Source organism: Petromyzon marinus, chromosome 59 (genome assembly GCF_048934315.1).
Source record: "Petromyzon marinus isolate PM22_M1 ecotype Great Lakes invasive population chromosome 59, UKy_Petmar_22M1.pri1.0, whole genome shotgun sequence".
Taxonomy (NCBI): domain Eukaryota; kingdom Metazoa; phylum Chordata; class Hyperoartia; order Petromyzontiformes; family Petromyzontidae; genus Petromyzon; species Petromyzon marinus.
The window spans coordinates 8370552-8393260 of NC_133725.1; the positions used below are offsets into that span (position 1 = coordinate 8370552).

Below are 22709 nucleotides of genomic sequence, written 5' to 3' on the forward strand. Positions count from 1 at the left end.
GGTGGTGATCCCCGGTGATGGTCCCCGGTGATGGTCCCCGGTGATGGTCCCCGGTGATGGTCTCCGGTGATAGTCTCCAGTAATGATCGCCAGTGATGGTCCCCGGTGATGGTCCCCGGTGATGGTCCCCGGTGATGGTCCCCGGTGATAGTCCCCGGTGATGGCCCCGGTGATGGCCCCGGTGATGGTCCCCGGTGATGGTCCCTGGTGATGATCCCCGGTGATGGTCCCCGGTGGTGATCCCCGGTGATGGTCCCCGGTGATGGTCCCCGGTGAAGGTCCCCGGTGATGATCCCCGGTGATGGTCCCCGGTGATGATCCCCGGTGATGGTCCCCGGTGATGGTCCCCGGTGATGGTCCCCAGTGATGGTCTCCGGTGATAGTCTCCAGTAATGATCGCCAGTGATGGTCCCCGGTGATGGTCCCCGGTGATGGTCCCCGGTGATAGTCCCCGGTGATGGCCCCGGTGATGGCCCCGGTGATGGTCCCCGGTGAAGGTCCCCGGTGATGGTCCCCGGTGATGGTCCCCGGTGATGGTCTCCGGTGATAGTCTCCAGTAATGATCGCCAGTGATGGTCCCCGGTGATGGTCCCCGGTGATGGTCCCCGGTGATGGCCCCGGTGATGGTCCCCGGTGATGGTCCCCTTGCTCAGGCCCCTCACCCCGAGCCAGCGTGCCCCCTTGCTCAGGCCCTGTGTGATGTGGACCCGGCGGAGACAGACGGTGTAGATGGCTCCCTCTTCCCTCTCCTCTCCCCACTCCGTCACCTCCCCAGCCTGCGCCACAACCACCACCACCACAACATCAACCACAACAACAACATCAACCACAACAACAACATCAACTACAACATCAACCACAACATCAACAACATCAACCACAACAACATCATCAACCACAACAACAACATCAACCACAACAACAACAACATCAACCACAACAACGCCCTCCCAGCAGCCCCCGGTAGCGGCCGTACCTGTGCGACACACGGCAACTGGCCTTGCAAGCAGGCACAAGTCTACCGGTAGGGGGTGGGGGCGCGGGTAGGGGCGGCGATGATTGTTGCCACGTGCGATCCCAAGCGAGTAATTTGCGGTGCAATTCTTTTGAATTTTGCCAAAATTTTGCCCGTGAGCCCGGCACGCGATAGCCTCCTCTCGCGGAAGACGCCACCGGATCTATAACGTCGAACTGTGAAGCAGGCGGCAATGAGTCGTAGCAGGAGTGGCATCGTGCGGTTAATACGCACACCTCTGTACAACTGCAGAACGCGAAGAACCAGCGGCATCTGCTTCTGCAGAACGTTAAGAACCAGCGGCGTCTGCATGAGATTATACAACGATTAAAGCCATCCCCCGTGTTTAGTGTACATGCCGTACAACATGTTTGGAACTCACAGGAGTATATTTACGAACAAATCGACTTACGAGGGGTAACCTTTGGAACCGAACTCGTTCGTGAGTCGGGGAGTCCCCCTCTCTAATTCAGAGCTGCGGAGGCAGCAGATCACTGGCGGAGATGTCGTGACACTCCCCTCCCGTGGGCATCCAGCAAGAGCCGTACCCTGGCTCAATAGAAGGCGATGCAGCAAAAGCGCGGACTAACATGAGCTGGCACTGCCGTACAAGATGCATCCCCCTCAAGATGCTCCGGTTTCCTCCCACGCCTGTAAGCAACTCGTCAAGCGGTATTGACAAAGCGTCCTGACATGGGGGACCGCAGATCTCGGGCAACCGTTGGTTGCCGCGGGCGCCCTCACCGCCTGGCTGGCTGCTTTTCCGGTTCCGTGGTTCCCCGGCGATTGTGAGCGATGCAATTCACGGGGGCAACGGGGGCGGGCGTAGGTGCGCGAGAGGTCGACGTCTCTGCTCCGAGAGAAGCGTGCGCATGCTCGGAACAAGAGTTGGCCGGCGGCGGCGGCGGCGAGGCGCTTTGCCTCCCGTGGGCGGCCGGCGAGCCTCCCGGCGACATCGCGAGGGGGAGGGGGTTCTATCCTCCGACTCCAGCAGACGCAGGAGCCTCGCGGAAACCGAGCGGGAGCGGAGGGGAAGGAAGGGGAGGGAAGGGCGGGCCGTTTGTGTCGAGCGGGGGGGGGGGAGAGGCATGGGAAGGAAGCGTCGGGGGAGGAAATGGCCTCGTCACCTCCCTCACACCGAGTCGTCCACTTGGCTCCCGTCACCTCCCTCACACCGAGTCGTCCGTTCGGCTCCCTCACACCGAGTCGTCCGTTCAGCTCCAGTCACCTCCCCCACACCGAGTCGTCCATTCAGCTCCAGTCACCTCCCCCACACCGAGTCGTCAGTTCAGCTCCAGTCACCTCCCCCACACCGAGTCGTCCGTTCAGCTCCAGTCACCTCCCCCACACCGAGTCGTCCGTTCAGCTACAGTCACCTCCCTCACACCGAGTCGTCCACTTGGCTCCCGTCACCTCCCCCACACCGAGTCGTCCATTCAGCTCCAGTCACCTCCCTCACACCGAGTCGTCCAGTTGGCTCCAGTCACCTCCCTCACACCGAGTCGTCCACTTGGCTCCCGTCACCTCCCCCACACCGAGTCGTCCGTTCACCTCTCGTCACCTCCTCCACACCGAGTCGTTCCCGTCACCTCCCTCACACCAAGTCGTCCGTTCGGCTCTCGTGGCCTCTGCGCGGGGGGGGAGGGGGGGGGCTGATGAGTTCAAAAACTCGCCCCCCCCGCCCCATTGTTTCAACCGCGGTGGCACCGAGAGATAGAATCGAGCAGATGCCCTCTAGATTGTGCAACGCGGTGACCTTTACCCCGCAGGACTTCCAGTCCCGTGTGGACGTATTGTGGAAACAAAAGACTTAGCGGACTTACGCTGCCAATAAAAAAAAAACTGAGAACCCACATTTAAGAAGAGAGGGGGTGGGGTCCATGCCTCCACAACATCTGGCAGTTCACAAGCATTGCTCCAAGCAAGCCCGTGTCCGCTAATAAGAATTAAGAATGTCGAAACCGCTCTCAAGAATTTTCGTCGCGTTGAACCAACACTGCAGAACATGATGCACTCCCAGTTGAAGGGAAGGCCATGTTGCTGATGGGATGTGTAAACAATATAGACTTTGTATTATATGTGTGACTTGGGAGGCACCGTACAGATATGGGAAGGAGGTGCGGAGTATTGTCTGCTTGTTCATGATGACAAGGATACTGATCTGGTGGTGTGTCTGTGTGTGTGTGTCTATGTCAGTCGTCTCAGTCAGTCGACCCGTGGCACCTGCTGGGTCTGCCCCGTGACCTCCTGCCAGCGGGCGTTCGACACTTCACGTGGCCTCAAGGTGCACATGGCCTGGCACAAGCGTCGTGGTGATGTCACCGCTACTTAGTGGCGAATGGCGGTTGTTGTTGTTGTTGTCTGGAGACAAGGGCAGCCTTCGCAGGTGCTGCTCGGCCTTCGTAGGTGCAGCTCGCTGAACAGCACTTGTCCATTCAGGCTATACGGGGGGGGGGGGGGGGGCGAGGGGTGATCTTTGTCGTAATATTTTCTGGAGTCCCCTGCCGCATCAGAGATGGGGTCTGTCACAATCCGGTGGCCGCTAAAAACACCTCCCCCCCCCCCCTCCTCCCTCGGCAACGCCCAAACCCCTTGACGGGATCCCCTGGTCTCGCGGCTACGACGCTCCGCCAATGAACTTCGCGGACCCCCTCCGCCGGGGGAGGAATCCCCGCGTGCTCGCTCGGTTTTTACCTTCGAAGGCGCGCGGCAAAACCCCGTCGCCGCCTTTCAAAACGGGCAACAACAAAAAAAAGTTGGCTAAATAAATTAAAATCACTCGAGGGGTGGCTGGGCATTTTTACTTCGCTCGCTTGAAAACAAGGCGACGATGCTTATCTGGCGTGGAAAAACCGGCCACTGCTTTCTGTCACTTTTGGCAAAAGTCCGCGCCGTGTGTCCCCGTGGCAACCGAGGGCAAAAGCACTGCACTGTACAGCGGGGCACAGCACTCGTAACAGATACAGTGCAATGTGCGGTACACAGTGTACCGCACTAATGATGAACGACGACCGGACCCTTCACCGTCGCTCCGCAGAGTTATTTGCCTTGCGTTGGACGAAACGCCGCTCCCAGACGGGATGTCGCGGCTGATGGGATGTCTAAAATTGCTTTTCCCCCCCCACCCCAATCCCGAGGGACAGAGGATAGTATATCGTACTGTGCAAATGTACGAGCACATTTGCACAGTACTGATGGTGCTGGCCTATTTGGGGGCCATGCGGAGACATTTCCAGGGGGCTCCCTGCCCGCCCTACTAACGATTTACACACTCCCAGGGAGCGTGCGTGTGTGGGGAGCGGTAGTGCAGTTGTGTTAGCGCTACGCTGCGCTACGAACCCGGCGACACGGGTTTGATTCCCGCTCACGGCCAACACCAGTGACGATTGTCTGAACCGGTCCCGGGCCTCCCCTACGTCGACTCAGCCTCAAATGAGTACCTGGTGCGGTGTGTAAACATCGTCACTGGGGAGACAAAGGCGGTCGGGCGTGGTGCTTGCCACCCACCCCCTCATCGCGTGCCGTGCCGGCCTTTATAGGTGCTCGCTAACAGCACTCGCACCCACAGTCTGTTACAGGCTACACGGGGGGCTCTTTTGTGTGCGTGTATGCGGTAGTGTCACGGTTAGCGCGCTTCGCCCGAGTTCACTTCCCGCTCACGGCCGGTAACAGCGGCGAACAATTGAACCGGTCCTGGGGCCTTCCCCTAAAGGTCGGCTCAGCCTTCACACGTGCGTGCCAGCTGCAGTTGTGTAAACACCGGCACCGGGGAGAGACGCGGGCGGGGGTGACGGCTCCCTCGTGCGCCGCGCCAGCCTTCAACCGCGCTTGCAACCGAAGGGCAACCACGGTCCCGTCGAAGGCCACGCGGCTCCATCGCTGTCTCTGTTCACGCGCCGCAAAATGACGAGCGGCGACGCCTCCGCCGATGACCCACACTCCCGCCGATTGCCGCACGCACGCGCGTGGACGTCCGCCCGCGCCCGCGCGCCCGCCCGCCCCCATCGCTGCCCTCTGCCCCCTGGCAGCGGCTCGGTTTGGCGCAAGCGGTGACCCCTCCAAAGCGGCGTGGACACTAAAACCCAAAGCGCGACAGGAGAGCCGATGCTCCCGCAGACATTCCCCCTCAAACGCGCCACGGAGCTTCCCCGTCGGGCACTGCGCTCGTGGCTTTTAGCCGAAGACGAATTGGGGTTCGCGAAGCGTCTCTCCCGGCGGCGGCGGCGGAGCGGAACGAGCGGAACGAGCGGGTCGCAGAGAGAACGCCGTAGAACCCACAAGAAGCAGCGGTCCCCAACCTTTCTGGCAACAGGGACCGGTTTCGTGGAAGACAATTTTTTATTCACGGACCGGGGGGGGGGGGGGGGGGAGGGGGGGGAGGGCGGGTTCATCATTGGGTCTTTCCCCCCTTTTTTAAAGAAGCTCTCCAGCGACGTTTGTTTGTTACTCATTGTGGCTACTAGGTGTTAGAGCTTGTGGGCTCACCAACACTGTGACTGAGACTGCGTGCTCAGTGCGGGAAAGAGGCGCGGACGGGAGCGGTAAATAATAAAATAATCGGCGGGCCACGCGCGGACTAAAATAAGTGTCGGATTCTGACTTCTTCTCATAAGGAGCGCGCAACCCAGATCCCTCGCATGCGCAGTTTACAGGAGGATTCGCGCTCCTATGAGAATCTAATGCCGCCGCTGATCTGACAGGAGGCGGAGCTCAGACAGTAATGCGAGCGATGGGGAGCGGCTGTCAATACAGATGATGATGAAGCTTCGCTCGCTCGCCCCACCGTTCACCTGTGCGGCTCGGTTCCTAACAACAGGCCACGGACCGCTACCGGTCTGTGGCCCGGGGGTTGGGGACCCCCTGGCTTAAGGGACGGACGGTGGTGGGTTAAGGGGCGCGGAGAGGAATCTCGCCAAAATGAGGGAAGACAGTGGAGTGGGAACAGCGGTAGAAGGGGGGGGCAAGGAGGAGGTGAGGATATTATAGGAGTGGGGGGCCATCGGGGGGCTCGAGGCGAATCTGGCGGGAGGGGAGGGATTGCGAGGGAGGGCCGTGGACAAGTGTGGGCTGGCGGTGAATAAAGGCCGGAGCCGCTCCCCGCCTCCCCAGCAACCTCACGTCGCCTTGGACATCACCAACGTACAAAGATTGTTTTCACAACCCTCTCCGTCCGCCAATGAAGCGATGTGGTTTTTTTTTTACTCTCCCCGCAGTCGATTTATGTTTTTCTTTGCGGAGGGAGGGAGGGAGGGGGGGGAGGGGGCTTTTGTTTGTGTTGAAAACGCGGCTCTCCCCAGGTGACCGCGTTGCTGCCGAGTAGGGGGGGGGGGGGAGAGAGACAGATTTGTCCCAAGATGGAATTACGAAAATAGACGTTTGGCTTAAATGTCCTAGCAATGCGCACATTTATTAAAACCAAGCACCACCCGGTCCCCGCCCCTCCGCCCCCTGCCAGCAGTAGTATCACAAATTACGGTGCTGCACCACAGCCAGATTGTGTACGGTGAGCAAAAAATGTGGGTACCACCACCTCTTCACAGATGTCTGGCCGTCAAGGATGAGACCGGGAGGAGGCCACGCACATCCTCCAGAGGTGTTCCCATCGAGTGGAGGCACCTTACATCTCGACTTAAAGCTTTCGTGACTGCAGGAATTCATATTCTTTGGGTCTTTCGTTAAAGTCACGTAGATAGGCTCAAAGAAAATAACAAAATAAATGTTTTTGTTATTTTTTTTGAACCTATCTACGTGACTTTACCGGAAGACCCAAAGAATATGGAGGCACCTTCTGCGCCAACGGGCAGTGGCACGAGAAAGCAATTGCAGGGCTGCACCTTTGCCTCTTTTGCAATGCATCTGAAGCGGAGGTGGGGGGGGGGAGGGGATCTCCTGGAGCGATGAGTGTCAACCTGGGGAACCCCGCGGTGATGTGGATCTATGGGACGCGTCGTGGGGATATTAATCTGTGGGTAAAAACAAAAAAATCGGTCTTAAAGTCAGTCGACCCATGGCACCTGGGTCTGTCCCGTGACGTCCTGCCAGCGAGCCTTCGGCACTTCACGTGGCCTCAAGGTGCACATGGCCTGGCACAAGCGTCGTGGAGACGTCACCACCACGGAGTGCCGATTGGTGGCTGTTGCTGATGTGGGGAGCGGTGGTGTAGCGGTTAGCGCTACGAACGCGGCGACCCGAGTTCGATTCCCGCTCACGTCCAACACCAGTGACGAATATTTGAACCGGTCACAAGGTCGAATCAGCCTCAAATGAGTACCTGGTGCGGTGTGTAAACATCGCCACTGGGGAGACAAAGGCGACCGGGCGTAGTGCTGGCCACCCACCCCCTCGTGCGCCGTGCCGGCCTTCATAGGTGCTCGCTAACAGCACTTGCCCCAACAGTTTGTTCAGGCTACACAAGGGTCTTTGTATTTGTCATCACTCGAGTGAGATAACAAAGACAGAACAAACACGTTCCGTCTCAACAGCACTGTGTGCAGCCTTAAAAAGGATATTTATTTCATAGTTGACGTTTCAGGTGTTCGGCCTTCTTCACCGCACGTAAGTGCTCTGAAGGACGCACCAGCAACCTTTGACGATTATACTTTATAAGATGAGAGTAGTCACACTACGCTTTGTGATTATTGAAGGGTTTCTTACTCAAAAGACACTATTCGTGAACCTTGGGCACCCTACGGGGGAAACACTCTATCACACACAGGTTGGAACTATTAAACTAATGTTTTACTTTACCAGGCAAGGCCCACTGAGCTACACCGCTCTTTTTCAGAAGTGACCTGGCCACAATCGATAGCTCAACCAAAGTGGCTCATCACGTGGGAATTTATGGCTGACAAATGCTCCCAATGCAGATTTCTGAATTGTGGAGGGAAAAACCGGAGGACCCCGACAAAATATCCACGCGACCACGGGGAGAACAGGGAAACTCCAAATACACAGCAGCAGGCTTCAGGGTCGGGGTCGAACCTACGACCTCCTGTGTACCAGACGAGGTAGTTAACATCTCCTAGCCACCGTGATGATGAGAGGGAGAGACGCAAACTCCAAATATACAGCAGCAGGCGTCAGGGTCGGGGTCGAACCCACGACCTCCTGTATACCAGGCGAGGGAGTTAACATCTCCTAGCCACCGTGATGATGACGGGAGAGAGAGAGACGCAAACTCCAAATATACAGCAGCAGGCGTCAGGGTCGGGGTCGAACCCACGACCTCCTGTGTACCAGGCGAGGTAGTTAACATCTCCTAGCCACCGTGATGATGACGAGAGAGAGAGACACGCAAACTCCAAATATACAGCAGGCGTCAGGGTCGGGGTCGAACCCACGACCTCCTGTCTACCAGGCGAGGTAGTTAACATCTCCTAGCCACCGTGATGATGACGGGAGAGAGAGACACGCAAACTCCAAATATAGAGCAGGCGTCAGGATCGGAGTTGAACCCACGACCTCCTGTGTACCAGGTGAGGTAGTTAACATCTCCTAGCCACCGTGATGATGACGGGAGAGAGAGACACGCAAACTCCAAATATACAGCAGCAGGCGTCAGGGTCGGGGTCGAACCCACGACCTCCTGTGTACCAGGTGAGGTAGTCAACATCTCCTAGCCACCGTGATGATGATGAGAGAGACACCGCAAACTCCAAATATACAGCAGCAGGCGTCAGGGTCGGGGTTGAACCCACGACCTCCTGTGTACCAGGCGAGAGAGTTAACATCTCATAGCCACCGTGATGATGACGAGAGAGAGAGAGACACGCAAACTCCAAATACACAGCAGGAGCAGGCGTCAGGATCGGGGTTGAACCCACGACCTCCTGTGTACCAGGTGAGAGAGTTAACATCTCACAGCCACCCTGGCGCCCCTGGAACAGGCGGAGTCCTTTTTTCTCGCACCGCCTGCTGCCGATCGAGGGTTACGGGGCTCCCCCTCGACGCCCAGCACTGCTGCGTGTCCACGCCACGAGCCTGTCCACGCCACGCGCCTGTCCAGGCAACGAGCGTGTGCAGGCCACGTGCCTGTCCAGGCCACGAGCGTGTTCAGGCCACGTGCATGTCCAGGCCACGTGCCTGTCCAGGCCACGTGCCTGTCCAGGCCACGTGCCTGTCCAGGCCACGAGCCTGTCCAGGCCACGTGCTTGTCCAGGCCACGAGCCTGTCCAGGCCACGTGCCTGTCCAGGCCACGTGCCTGTCCAGGCCACGAGCCTGTCCACGCCACGTGCCTGTCCAGGCCACGTGCCTGTCCAGGCCACGTGCCTGTCCAGGCCACGAGCGTGTCCAGGCCACGAGCCTGTCCAGGCCACGTGCCTGTCCAGGCCACGAGCGTGTTCAGGCCACGTGCCTGTCCAGGCCACGTGCCTGTCCACGCCACGCGCCTGTCCAGGCCACGAGCGTGTCCAGGCCACGTGCCCGTCCAGGCCACGCGCCTGTCCAGGCCACGTGCCTGTCCAGGCCACGTGCCTGTCCAGGCCACGAGCGTGTCCAGGCCACGTGCCCGTCCAGGCCACGCGCCTGTCCAGGCCACGCGCCTGTCCAGGCCACGCGCCTGTCCAGGCCACGTGCCTGTCCAGGCCACGTGCCTGTCCAGGCCACGTGCCTGTCCAGGCCACGAGCGTGTCCAGGCCACGTGCCTGTCCACGCCACGAGCGTGTCCACGCCACGTGCCTGTCCAGGCCACGAGCCTGTCCAGGCCACGTGCCTGTCCAGGCCACGTGCCTGTCCAGGCCACGAGCCTGTCCAGGCCACGTGCCTGTCCAGGCCACGAGCGTGTTCAGGCCACGTGCCTGTCCAGGCCACGTGCCTGTCCAGGCCACGTGCCTGTCCACGCCACGCGCCTGTCCAGGCCACGAGCCTGTCCACGCCACGCGCCTGTCCACGCCACGAGCGTGTCCAGGCCACGTGCCTGTCCAGGCCACGAGCCTGTCCAGGCCACGTGCCTGTCCAGGCCACGAGCGTGTCCAGGCAACGAGCGTGTGCAGGCCACGTGGCGTGGACACCTCCAAGTCGGCGTTGGACTTCCTGCTGCCCAAATGAGCACCGAGGCCTCGGATCTCATCTTTGCAAGCCCCGCCAAAAGCTGGGGGTGGAATTTCGACGTTCCGATGGCGGCGGGCGGGGGGGGGGTGCAAAGTCGATCCGTAGGACAACCGCCCAATAGATAAGTTGTCGTTTGTGGGATTTAGTTTTTTTGTTCACGGGCGAGGTCTTCCCAGCGCGATCTTCCGAATGGAAACTTGTGCTCCGGTTGCCGTTGGGCGGTGGCCATGGAGCCTGAGAAATTGACGGCTGGAAACTTGGCACCGCAATTCAACCCAGGTCAGCGGACCTGAACGGTGAATACAGCAACACAGCCATCACTCTTACACGAGGACAAAGATCCCACACCCCCCCCTCGCCACCCGCAAAGTCTTAGCAGGCTGTCGGGGTCAGCGAGCGGTTATGAATGTCGCCACAGCGCACCTATGAAGGAGTGCGTGGACCAGCACTCGCTCCTGGCCGTCTTTGTCTTCGCAGGTGCCGATGTTCTTCCACAGCGCCAGGTACTCGTTTAAGGCCGAGTCGACCTAGGGGATGGCCCAGAGGCCGGCTCAAACAATTCGCCGTCACCGTCATTGGTTCACGAGCGGTAATCAAGCTCGGGTCGCCACGCTCGTAGCACAGCGCGCGAACCACTGCGCCACCGCTCGCTCGCGTGCACACGCACACACAAATATACAAAGATCCCCCGTGTAGCCTTGACAGACTGTAGGGGCAAGTGCTGTTAGCGAGCACCTGTGAAGGCCGGAACGGTACACGAGGGGGTGGGTGGCCAGCACCACGCCCGACCTCCTTTGTCTCCCCAGTGGCAATGTTTACACACCGCACCAGGTACTCATTTGAGGCTGAGTCGACCTAGGGGAGGCCCGGGACCGGTTCAGATAATCGTCACTGGGTGTTGGCCGTGAGCGGGAATCGAACCCGGGTCGCCAGGTTCATAGCGCGGCGCGCTAACCGCTACACTACCGCTCCCCACTCGCACACACACACACACACGTACACACACACACGTGCACACACACACACGTACACACACACACGTACACGTACACACACGCGCGCGCGCACACACACACGGCAAGTGCGCACAGAAACGCATCCTCTCCGACACAACAACGCAAGGTGTAGAGTTACTGGCTCCCCCATTCACCTTCACGCCGTCATTGTGACGCCCGTAACCCGAAACCCATCGCCGCCAACATCAAGCGGAGGTGTGGGTAGCGCCAGGACGCGTCACCAGGGGGTGACGGCAGCGGCATTGGCTGGCTCGCTCGCTCGCGAGCGACGGTGGCCACGGTTGGCGGCGGCCTTCATCCAGCAGAGAGACAAAGACGATGGCCGATGACGACGACCAGCACGCGCGTCGCCGACGCCACCCCGCCCGCAACCCCAACCTCCCCTCAGCGACGCAACGGCACGTTCCGGCCGGCAACGTCAACGCCAAGGGTGGCGATCCAAAGCAGGGCTCAAGCAATCGCGCCGAGAGGAGGGGAAGGGCGCTGCGTTGCGACCTTGAGCAAAAGCGAGCCGACGCCGACTCTTCGGGCCGCAATTTCCCGCGGTCGTGTCCACGCCGTTCCCACGGCGCGGGGCGACCCGTCACGGGCGGAGGTGCCTCTGCCGCCGCGTTGCTGAGACACCGCAGCCGACCCCGGCTGCGGTGGTGGCGGGGGGGGGGTCCCATCGCGCGCCTTTGACCCCCGCCCCGCACGCGACCTCCCCGTGGCCGCGACGGCCGCGCCGGGGCCGATGGGAGTCGACCCGGCGGATCGCGGGACGCCGGCCCGGCGGCGCCGGCCACGACGGCCGGCGCCGGGCCGGCGTCCCGCGCGTACCGACGGCAACAACAACAACAACAAGCGGGCGGCCCTGGGTGAAGGTCTCCCCGCAGTTTTAACCGCGGCAGATTCAAGGACGTCACTTGAGATTTGCCACCCGCTCAATCGCTGCCCGTTCAGAAGCGGAGTGGATCCCGTCCACTCTCCTCGTTTAAAGGCGTGAACACAGCGGGGTGTTTACGGTGCGGCCGATGGCTGTGTCGGTTTTGGCTGGAGGGGTGGTTGGGTGGTGGGGGGAGGTTGTTCGAAACCTGCCCGCCACGCGGTTCTGACCAGGGCGGCCGCGTGCCTCCAACCCCGCGCACCTCCGATGCACGAAGCGCCGGACGTGCTGGCGGCCTGCCCTCGTCGCCGCCCACCCGAGAGGCCTCCTCCTCCTCCTCCTCGTCGTTGCGTTTTGCCGATTGAAAGCAATGGATACCCCATCCATAATGTACGACGCTGGACAAATGGAGCCATCGGTCAAGCGAGCGGCTATTTGGGGCCGGCACGGCCTCTCGCCAGGTCGGCGTGGCGCGGCCGGGCACAACGTCCGGGCCGCCTTCGCCTGACCCGGTGCCGAAGCTTCCACAGCGCACCGGGTCGTCGATTTTAGCAGTCCCAGTCGACCCGGGGTAGGCCCGAGAGCAGCTGGGACGCCACTCGCGCCGCTGACGTTGGAGCCCTGGCAGGGGGATTGGAATGTGGGTCGCCGGGTTCGTGGCGCGGCGCACCAACAACTGCGCCACGCTCTCGTCACACACACACACACACACGCACACACACGCACACACGCTTCCCACGGCCACAGATCCTCCCCATGTAGCAGACGCAGGCTGCCGGGGAAAGTGCCGCTCGCGAGCGCCGATTAAGGCCGGTGCAACCCGCAAGGTCAGGGTGGCGTGAACCACGCCCGGCCACCTTTGTCTCTCCGGCGTTTACACACACTGTGCCCGGGTACTCATTTCAAGGCCGAGTCGACCTAGGAGATGCCAGCGACCGGTTCAGATGTTCACCGCCGATGACGGCCGTGATCTGGAATCGAACTCGTGCGGCGAGACTTCACAGCGCAAGGTGCTAACCACTGCACCACCGAAGGTGCTAACCACTGCACCACCGCTCCCATCAGCAACAGCCGCGGCCGTCCTCCATTCGACACCGAGCGGCGGTGACGTCACCCACCACAGGGGCTTGTACCAGGCTACGTGCACTCCGAGGCTCCTATCAAAAACAAAGGCTGTTGGGGCAAGTGCTGTAGCCGAGCACCTGCAAAGGCGGCCACAGCACGGGAGCGGGTGGGTGGCAGGCGCCAATGCCCAAACGTCGTTGCGAGCGTCGCTCCTCCGCCCTCCGTTGTTGCTGGAGGGCCACTGCCTCCAACTGCCCAGCAGCAGCAGCAGCAGAGTCCTTCACGAGCCTCCTCCACAGAGGCCGATCTGGATCACGTTCACATCCTCCTGTACCACACCAGCCCATCGCTTCTCGATCCGGTGCCGTGCCCGTTTAGGCCCCTCTATCCAGCCAAACAGAAAGAAGAGACTGCTTGGGCATGCGGTAGCAGGGCATGCGGTAGCAGGGCATGCGGTGGCAGGGCATGCGGTGGCAGGGCATGCGGTGGCAGGGCATGCGGTAGCAGGGCATGCGGTGGCAGGGCATGCGGTAGCAGGGCATGCGGTGGCAGGGCATGCGGTAGCAGGGCATGCGGTGGCAGGGCATGCGGTAGCAGGGCATGCGGTAGCAGGGCATGCGGTGGCAGGGCATGCGGTGGCAGGGCATGCGGTGGCAGGGCATGCGGTAGCAGGGCATGCGGTAGCAGGGCATGCGGTGGCAGGGCATGCGGTGGCAGGGCATGCGGTGGCAGGGCATGCGGTAGCAGGGCATGCGGTAGCAGGGCATGCGGGGTTCGTGGCCCGGCCACAACTGCCAGAGGGGCCTCACTGGTGGGACTGCGTTCAGGATGGACAGTAGGCAGGCGAGCCCGAATGGTTCAAACCGACGCAAATGTTCCACAAAGACAAAGATCCCCCGTGTAGCCTTCACAGACTGTAGGGGCAAGCGCTGTTAACGAGCACCTATGAAGGCCGGAACGGCACACGAGGGGGTGGGTGGCCAGCACCACGGCCGACCGCCTTTGTCTCCCCAGTGGCGATGTTTTGTCCACCGCACCAAGTACTCATTGGAGGCTGAGTCGACCTAGGGGAGGCCCAGGACCGGTTCAGATAATCGTCACCGGTGGTGGCCGTGAGCGGGAATCGAACCCGGGTCGCCGGGTTCGTAGCGCAGCGTAGCGCTAACCGCTGCACCACCGCTCCCCAACACGCACACGAAGGTGCTCACATATAACACAAACTAATTATATATACACACACACACGAGAGTTACATAAAAAGACCAAACTATCTCTAGGGCAGTACATGGCGCAACAGGGCGAAACATACAGTGCATGTAAATCACAGGGCACACCAACACAATGAACAATGCAGTCTGACCACACATCCGAACGAGTCCCTTTAGGAATATAAGGGCCTTGGCACTTGTGAACATACAGTACCCTTTGGCTAGAAATGTGTTTTCCCCAGTGTCTGTACACGAAAGCGGAAGTTGAACATTTGTCCCCAATTGTATCGCTGATGATGATGATGTTAACGATGATTTAAATCACCACCGTCATCGTCAGCATCGAACTGGAGCGAAGCGTATACACGTGTGCTTGCCAGCGTCAACCATCCGTCCCAACTCCAGTCCCGATCGCACCCCTTTTAATGGGATCGCTCCGTCGCCACCCTCGATACGCGACCCCGATCCAGATGTACCGCGGGCGAACGGAGCGGAGCAACGCGGACGTCCAGGACAAACACCGCCTCGTTCGAGACCCCCAGACACCGTCGCACCATCTTGGCTTTAGTGGAAGCATCATCAGAACATCAGCAGCGGGCCGATGCCTCGTCTCTTTCGTGAATAGAGAGAGAATGGAAAGACAAAAGCTGTGGTGGTGCGATTGTGGCTGCTGCTGCTGCTGCCCTCCTACTCGGCTCTCTCTCTCTGAGTCGTCCTCTCTCTATCTGAGTCGTCCTCTCTCTCTCTCTCTCTCCAAGTCGTCCTCTCTCTGAGTCGTCCTCTCTCTCTGAGTCGTCCCCCCTCTCGCCAAGTCGTCCTCTCTCTCTCTCCAAGTCGTTCTCTCTCTCTCTCTCTCCGAGTCATCCCCTCTCTCTCTCTGTGAGTCATCCTCTCCCTCTCTCTCCGAGTCGCCGCTCTCTCTCTGAGTCGTCCTCTCTCTCCGAGTCGTCCTCTCTCTCCGAGTCGTCCGCTCTATCTCTCTGAGTCGTCCTCTCTCTCTGAGTCGTCCGCTCTCTCTCTGAGTCGTCCTCTCTCTATGAGTCGCCCTCTCTCTTAGTCGTCCTCTCTCTCTCAGAGTCGTCCTCTCTCTCTCCGAGTCGTCCTCTCTCTCTCCGAGTCGTCCCCTCTCTCTCCGAGTCGTCCTCTCTCCACGAGAGCGAGGAGCGGACGCTGGGCGGTGGCGGTGCAGTGTAACTAGTTGACATTATCACGATCGCCATGTCTACGCTCAGAGTCAAATTCAAAGCCACTCGCTACTCAAGCCAGTAATGTTTGCGGTGCTGCTTTCCGTCGGCGGCCCTAAGCTTGTGATGGAAATCCCTCATTCCGATGGCAGGGCCCAGTCTGTCCATCCCAACACAACCGCTGTTATTTCTTTACTGTTAAATATCAGAGAGCCGTAAATTCACTGCTGGGTGAGGGTCATCGGCCCCGCTGTGTTGGCCGTCGGGGGGGGGGGGGCCAGGCGAGTCGACCGGCTCTGGCGTTGGTCAGCCCAGGCCTCGAGTCGCCCAGCTGACCGCGCGCGCGGTGGGCGCGCCCAACCGCTGCGCCACCACTCCCGCCGTCATTGCGTAAGAAACAGCTGGCAAGCGAGGAGGGTACTTTGCGCTGCCCCAAGGCCAACGCAGCTGCACAGCTGCCCATCGTGAACAATGTCGCCATCTGTACTCGCGTTCGGTCAGAAGGGGGGCCCGTGGCTGAAGTTATCATCCAGCTGAGACGTTTACTCACCACGTGCACAATGAGTCCATGCAGACCCGTAGACTTACGTAGACACCCGTATTGCAGAGCCTCACACAGAATCACGGGCTTACATACTCACGCATATACCCATAGACGGAGGCCCCACAGACGTACACGTACACCAGCGTACATGGCTGGAGACCTATAGACCTACATAGAGACCCACAGACTTAACAGAGATCTATACATAGACGAGCACAGACTCTCCGGCTTGCAGATAGGAACCGTCGAGACCCACGCGTGCACAAGCGCAGCGTGCGCGGCCCTTCCGTCGATCCACTGCCGGTTCAGCGCCTCCCCGCTCCCTGCGGGAAGCGCCAGGGTGGGTTTGACCGTACTTCACCACCCTGGTCAGCGCAAGTTCTGTACCGCGCAAAGTTGGATTTGCGCTGCCCGCTGGTGACACGTCAATAAACTGACCGCAAGCGAACCGGAATCCCACCCGCTAACTCACGCCCCGGGGAAAATCTCCCAATTCCCCAAATCGGTGGCGAATCTCATCGCGCGGCGGCACGCGCGCGGATTAAGTCGACCCCCGCGCGGACGTCCCGTGTACAGTCAAGGAGCTACCCGTCACCTTCGAAACAGGGCCTCGAATGTTGAGCCGGTTCGAGCCACAATGCTGGGGCATTTCTGACGGTGGCGGTGCTCTTCCGCGACCCTTGTGAGCAGCAAACCCCTCTGGTGGATGTCAATTTCTCAAGTGGTGCGGACGTTTTTGTTTTTCTTCTTCTTCCAAACGCGGGGGGGAGGGAGGAGGGGGGTGGTTATTGTTGAGGAACCACAACACGGGACGTGTCAGTGGCGCACGCAAGCCCCCCCCCCCCCCCCCCCGGGGGGGGGCCCCTCTGCGTCTTTCGCCACTGATCACCTCGAAACAAACAGCTTTGACCTGCTGCTCCGTCCGCCTCTCCCGCCGGGCACACGCTGGGCGAGCGGAGGGCGCGAAAGGCACCAAATGGCCGAGCGGGCGGCAACACAGGGAGCGCGAATATGCGAGTTGTAGCTCGTTCAGAGTGTAACATTGCCCCGCGATTTGAGCGAGGTTATTTATTATTTCAAGAGCTTGGGGGATGAGAGATGCCGACGACAACGACGATGATGATGATGACGGGTGAAGGGAATTCCCAAGTGTCGCCGTGGCGACGGAAGAAGCGGAAAGAGATTCGAGGTGACCTGCAGTGTGGCGAGTGGAAGAGTGGGTGGGGGGCGAGTGAGGCGACTTTGTGAGAATGTGTGCGAGTGAGCGAGTGGGCGAGTGTTTTTTGGCGAGTCACAGGGAGGGAGGGTGGGCGAGTGAGCGAGTGGGTTTGTCGTTGTTGTGACCTGAAATATGACCGAGATGAACATGTCTGCTGGACCGAGCCCTCGTACGTTCACGTGAACGGCTTCGATGACAGTACAAGCGATGGTACAGTGTACAGACACGCGAAATACAAATCCAAAACGACAATATATTTAAAACTCGCACGTAAACTCTTCTCCGCACAGCAGAGACGAGAGGTACAACGATGGCCAGCACAAAGCACGATAAACCCATTCAGCCGAGTTCGAACCCTGGTCACGGCTAACATCAGTGGCAAGTGACATCTGAACTGATCCTGAACAAAGCCTTGTCAGCAATCAGCAATGACCACATGGATCAGGTCGAGTCAAACGACCTCCATGACAAGGGGCTGTTTTATATTATTACATTATCAGACATGCATACTCGCACAGAGACCCACTCACTAACGTAGACTCGCTGAGAACCATTGACTCAAGAATAGACTCATAAAACTCACATAGACCCCATATACAGCACCCACACAAAGACCCATAGACTCACATAGAGATCTATAGACTCACAGAGACCTCCAAATACTTTCCTAGAGACCCACACACTATATACTTCCATCGGGACCCAGCGGCATACAGATGTACAGAAAACCAGCGATTTCACCAACCCGCACGGACCAGCGCGGTGAAGCATGGTCAAACAACCCTCACGACCGGGACAAAGCTTCAGGCCTCCAATGCAGCAGTGGACTGAGCAAAGGTCGGTAAACTATTCTTTCCATCATCAGCCATGGTCAATCCACCGCTGGATGAAGGACTTCTCAAGCCACCTCACGATTCCGTGATGTAATTGAACCACCCAGCAGCACCTGCCGCATGAGACCATCTCATCGCTCCATCTCCTCGACGGACGTGCTCTTTGCGGATTACAACACGAAACAATCAACACATTCGTCAATAGCACCGTGGTCTTACAGACGTACACGTGTAACTGGTGCAATGGCCCTTGTTCAATGGCGGAGCCAGAATTTTCAGGTAGGGTGGGGGCAACCCCTCCAGCAATGAAAGATGATGGAGGAGTTGTTAGTAAGTAAGGACTTGTCCCTTGATTTTTATTCGATGCGTGTGCGGTGATGGGGCAGCCATCGATTGAAAGTCGAATTCGAACCGCGCTGTGTGATCGGCATCGCGCTCGCTGAAGGTGCCGATGCCTTCAGGGGAGTCGTGGACTCTGTATACGCAACTGCGCACAATTCTGTGAGTCGCTTTTTATAACCGCTTTGCCGTTACTTATTGCCATCTTCTTTGGTTCTTTCGGTAAAGTCACCACATAGAATGAGAATAAAATAATAAATTGATAAAATAAAATAACACAATAAAATTCTCACGACGTTTCGGCCACAACACAAGCGGCCTTCATCAGGTGAAGGGACGAGACTGTCTGGTAGGACAGCGCTGGAGTGTTTATTATTTTATTCTCATTCTACGTGACTTTACCGAAAGAACCAAAGAGGATGAATCATTGCAGTCACGAAAGCTTTAAATCGAAATTTACTTATTGCCAATTATGGACTCAGACTATTGTCCTAGCATCTCATAGAGTCCCTGGCACGTAATAATATGCAACACAGTGGCAGTCGCAATGTGCTGAATTATTACCAATAAACCCCAATGATCCGATCGAAATTAGGGATTTCGATTGGATCATTGGGGGGGCACGTGCCACCCCCCCCCCCCCACTGGCTCCGCCAGTGCACCTATTCATAGCACATAGGAAAACAGTGAGGCCAGAGAAAGCCGGAGTGCATAAGAAGAGTTGGAGACTGCACCATTGGGACCTGATGAGAATTATATTTTTAGACTCGCGAAAAGACCCACAAACTCGCAAAGAGACCCAGACACACATAGAGACCCACAGAATGCTATCCAGGCACATAGAATGATATAGCGACCCATAGATTGACAGAGACCAATAGACTCACACAGAGACCCACAGAATGATATACAGGCCCATAGAATGACATAGAGACCCACAGAATGACATACAGGCCCATATAATGATATAGCGACCCATAGATTGACAGAGACCCATAGACTTGCACAGAGACCTATAGAATGACACAGGCCCATAGAATGACAGAGACCCACAGAATGATATACAGGCCCATAGAATGACAGAGACACAGATTGACATACAGGCCCATAGAATGACATAGAGACCCACAGAATGATATACAGGACCATAGAATGACATAGAGACCCACAGATTGACATAGAGAACCATAGACTCACACAGAGACCCATAGAATGACATACAGACCCATAGAGTAACACAGAGACCCACAGAATGACAAACAGGCCCATAGAATGACATAGAGACCCACAGATTGACATACAGGCCCATAGAATGACATAGAGACCCACAGAATCACATACAGGACCATAGAATGATATAGCGACCCATAGATTGACATAGAGACCCATAGACACACATAGAGACCCACAGAATGATATACAGGCCCATATAATGATATAGCGACCCATAGATTTACAGAGACCCATAGACTCACACAGAGACCCATAGAATGACACAGGCCTATAGAATGACATAGAGACCCACAGAATGATATACAGGCCCATAGAATGATATAGAGACACACAGATTGACATACAGGCCCATAGAATGACAGAGACCCACAGAATGATATACAGGACCATAGAATGACATAGAGACCCACAGAATGACATACAGGAACATAGAATGATATAGCAACCCATATATTGACATAGAGACCCATAGACACACATAGAGACCCACAGAATGACATACAGGCCCATAGAATGACAGAGACCCACAGATTGGCAGAGAACCATAGACTTGCAGAGAGACCCATAGAATGACATACAGACCCATAGAATAACACGGAGACCCACAGAATGACATACAGGCCTATAGAATGACATAGCTACCCATAGATTGACATAGAGACCGACCCATAGACTCACACAGAGACCCATAGATTGACAGAGAACCATAGACTCATACAGAGACCCACAGAATGACATAGAGACCCACAGAATGACATAGAGACCCATAGACTCACACAGAGACCCACAAATTGACATACAGGCCCATAGACTCACACACAGACCCACAGAATGACATAGAGATCCATAGATTGACATAGAGACCCATAGACTCACACAGAGACCCACAAATTGACATACAGGCCCATAGACTCACACAGAGACCCAGAGAATGACATAGAGAACCATAGACTCATACAGAGACCCACAGAATGACACAGAGACCCACAAATTGACATACAGGCCCATAGACTTACACAGAGACCCACAGAATGGCATACAGGCCCATAGACTCACACAGAGACCCACAGAATGACATAGAGACCTATAGATTGACATAGAGACCCATACTCACACAGAGACCCACAAATTGACATACAGACCCATAGACTCACACAGAGACCCACAAATTGACATACAGGCCCATAGACTCACACAGAGACCCACAGAATGACATAGAGACCCATAGATTGACATAGAGACCCATAGACTCACACAGAGACCCACAGAATGACACACAGGCCCATATAATGACAGGGACCCACTGAATGACGTAGAGACCCGTCTGAAAAAAGAAAAATATAATCGGTGACGTTTCGGCCAATGGCTCTTTATCAGTGCTGTTGTAGTTAATGATCTCTTACCTTTACTCCCATCATCGTCGGGGAATGAAGGTTTCAGTCTCCTTACATTTCAGCTCAGCCACTTCCAGGACGCGTAGACGAAATGGTGTGTACAGTACAACGAACTACACACGCACACAGAAACGTAGAGATACAGCTCCCCCATACAGACAAAGCAGGCGGTTAGGGCAAGTGCTGTTAGCGAGCACCTATTAAGGCCACTGCAGGAGGACGCGTGGTGTTGTTGGTCAGTGGTGGTAGTTGACGTCTTCAATAATAGCGCGCTCGGCCGCCTTTGTCTCCCCGGGAACTTAAGAGTCACCGAGTTGGATTATGTCCGCTCTCGCCACTGAGGCTCACCGTGGTCTTGTAGCGCTAAGTGTGCTAACCACTGCGCCACCGCTCCCCACCCCCCCCTCCCCCCGCGCGCCAAACCCCCACAACACAACACACAACCCGCATATATAAAATACACAACATGCATTCATACTGGGGGAATCCGATGAGCTATGAAGCTCTTTGCCATCGCAGGCGCTGCTGTTAGCGAGCACTTCGTTAAAAGGCCGGAGCGGGAACGTCACGCGTGATTGGTGCAAGCCGGTACACCACGCCCGGCCGTCTTTGTATCCCCATTACCGATACAATAGGTAGGAGGAGGAGGGGGGGTAATCGTTCAATTCCGAGAGGATGGAGGGGGAGCCCCCCCCCATCGAAGTTAGCCGTGAGCGTGGCCGAAACCGAATGAAAGTGGCGCTAACCACTGCGCCACCGCTCCCCACTCTCCCCACTCTCACCACCACCACCACTCAACGCAAAGCTCCCCCGCGTAGCCTCAGACTTGTCAGGGCCAAGTGCTGTTTAGCACACACACCCACACACACCCACACGAGGCGCGCTCCGCCCCCGACCGCCTTTGTCTCCCCAGCGGCGATGTTCACCGCACTCCGCGTGCTCGTTTGAGGCCGAGTCGACCTAGGGGTAAGTCCCCGGCAGGACCGGTTCGGGTAAATCGTCACGGACTCGGGTTTGGCGGGGTCGTAGCGCTAACCACTGCGCCACCGCTCCCCCTCCGCCACCGCCACCACCACCACAATCAACAAGCAGAGACAGACAGACAAACAACAACAACTCACCACATCACGGCGTCGGCAGCGATCTGCGAGCTCCCATTATTAGTATTATTATTGTTTGTCATCAGAGAGACAAGGGTCCACTACAGAGCATCATCAGTACGCGTATGTACACAACGCGTATTTATTCTTTACTATCACCACCACCACCGTCGTCGTCGTCATCATCATCATCATCACGGGCAGGCGCTACGTAGTGTAACGTGGTGTAACGTTGTCGATCTACGAGCGCGTGGTGAAACTTGCGTTGTCTGTCTGCCGCGCCTGTACGCCGACGCGAGACCGTGTGGACATGGAGCGCCCTACGACGATTTAATCGATCCGTGACAGGGCGAGGGCTCATAAATTATGTTAAAATTTAGAGGCCCATATATGGAGTCTTTGGGCGTGGTTTTGACCATATAAGGAACAGCAGATAACGTGATGTAATGAATCCGTGACGGAAGGGAGGGATCATAAATTATGTTAAAACTTGAGGCCCATGTGTGGAGTCTTTGGGCGTGGCTTTAGCCATATAAGGAACACCGGATAACGTGATATGAATTCGTGAAGGAGAGGGCTCATAAATTATGTTAAAACTTGAGGCCCATATGTGGAGTCTTTGGGCGTGACTTTGACCATATAAGG

At 57.4% G+C, this 22709-nt stretch overlaps 1 protein-coding gene across 1 annotated transcript in view; it reads right to left on the bottom strand.

The window, feature by feature from the left end:
* LOC116955437 (ral guanine nucleotide dissociation stimulator-like 1) overlaps positions 1–22434 on the bottom strand; it is a 62807-nt gene extending 40373 nt beyond the window's left edge. Inside the window, exons 1-3 of the mRNA XM_076052949.1 lie at positions 22086–22434; positions 20974–21077; positions 663–776 (exon numbers count right to left, since the gene is read on the bottom strand). Coding sequence (XP_075909064.1) covers positions 663–776; positions 20974–20988 — 129 coding nt within the window. The 5' untranslated portion in view covers positions 20989–21077; positions 22086–22434. The remainder of the gene's footprint in view (positions 1–662; positions 777–20973; positions 21078–22085) is intronic.
* Positions 22435–22709: the final 275 nt, after the last annotated feature.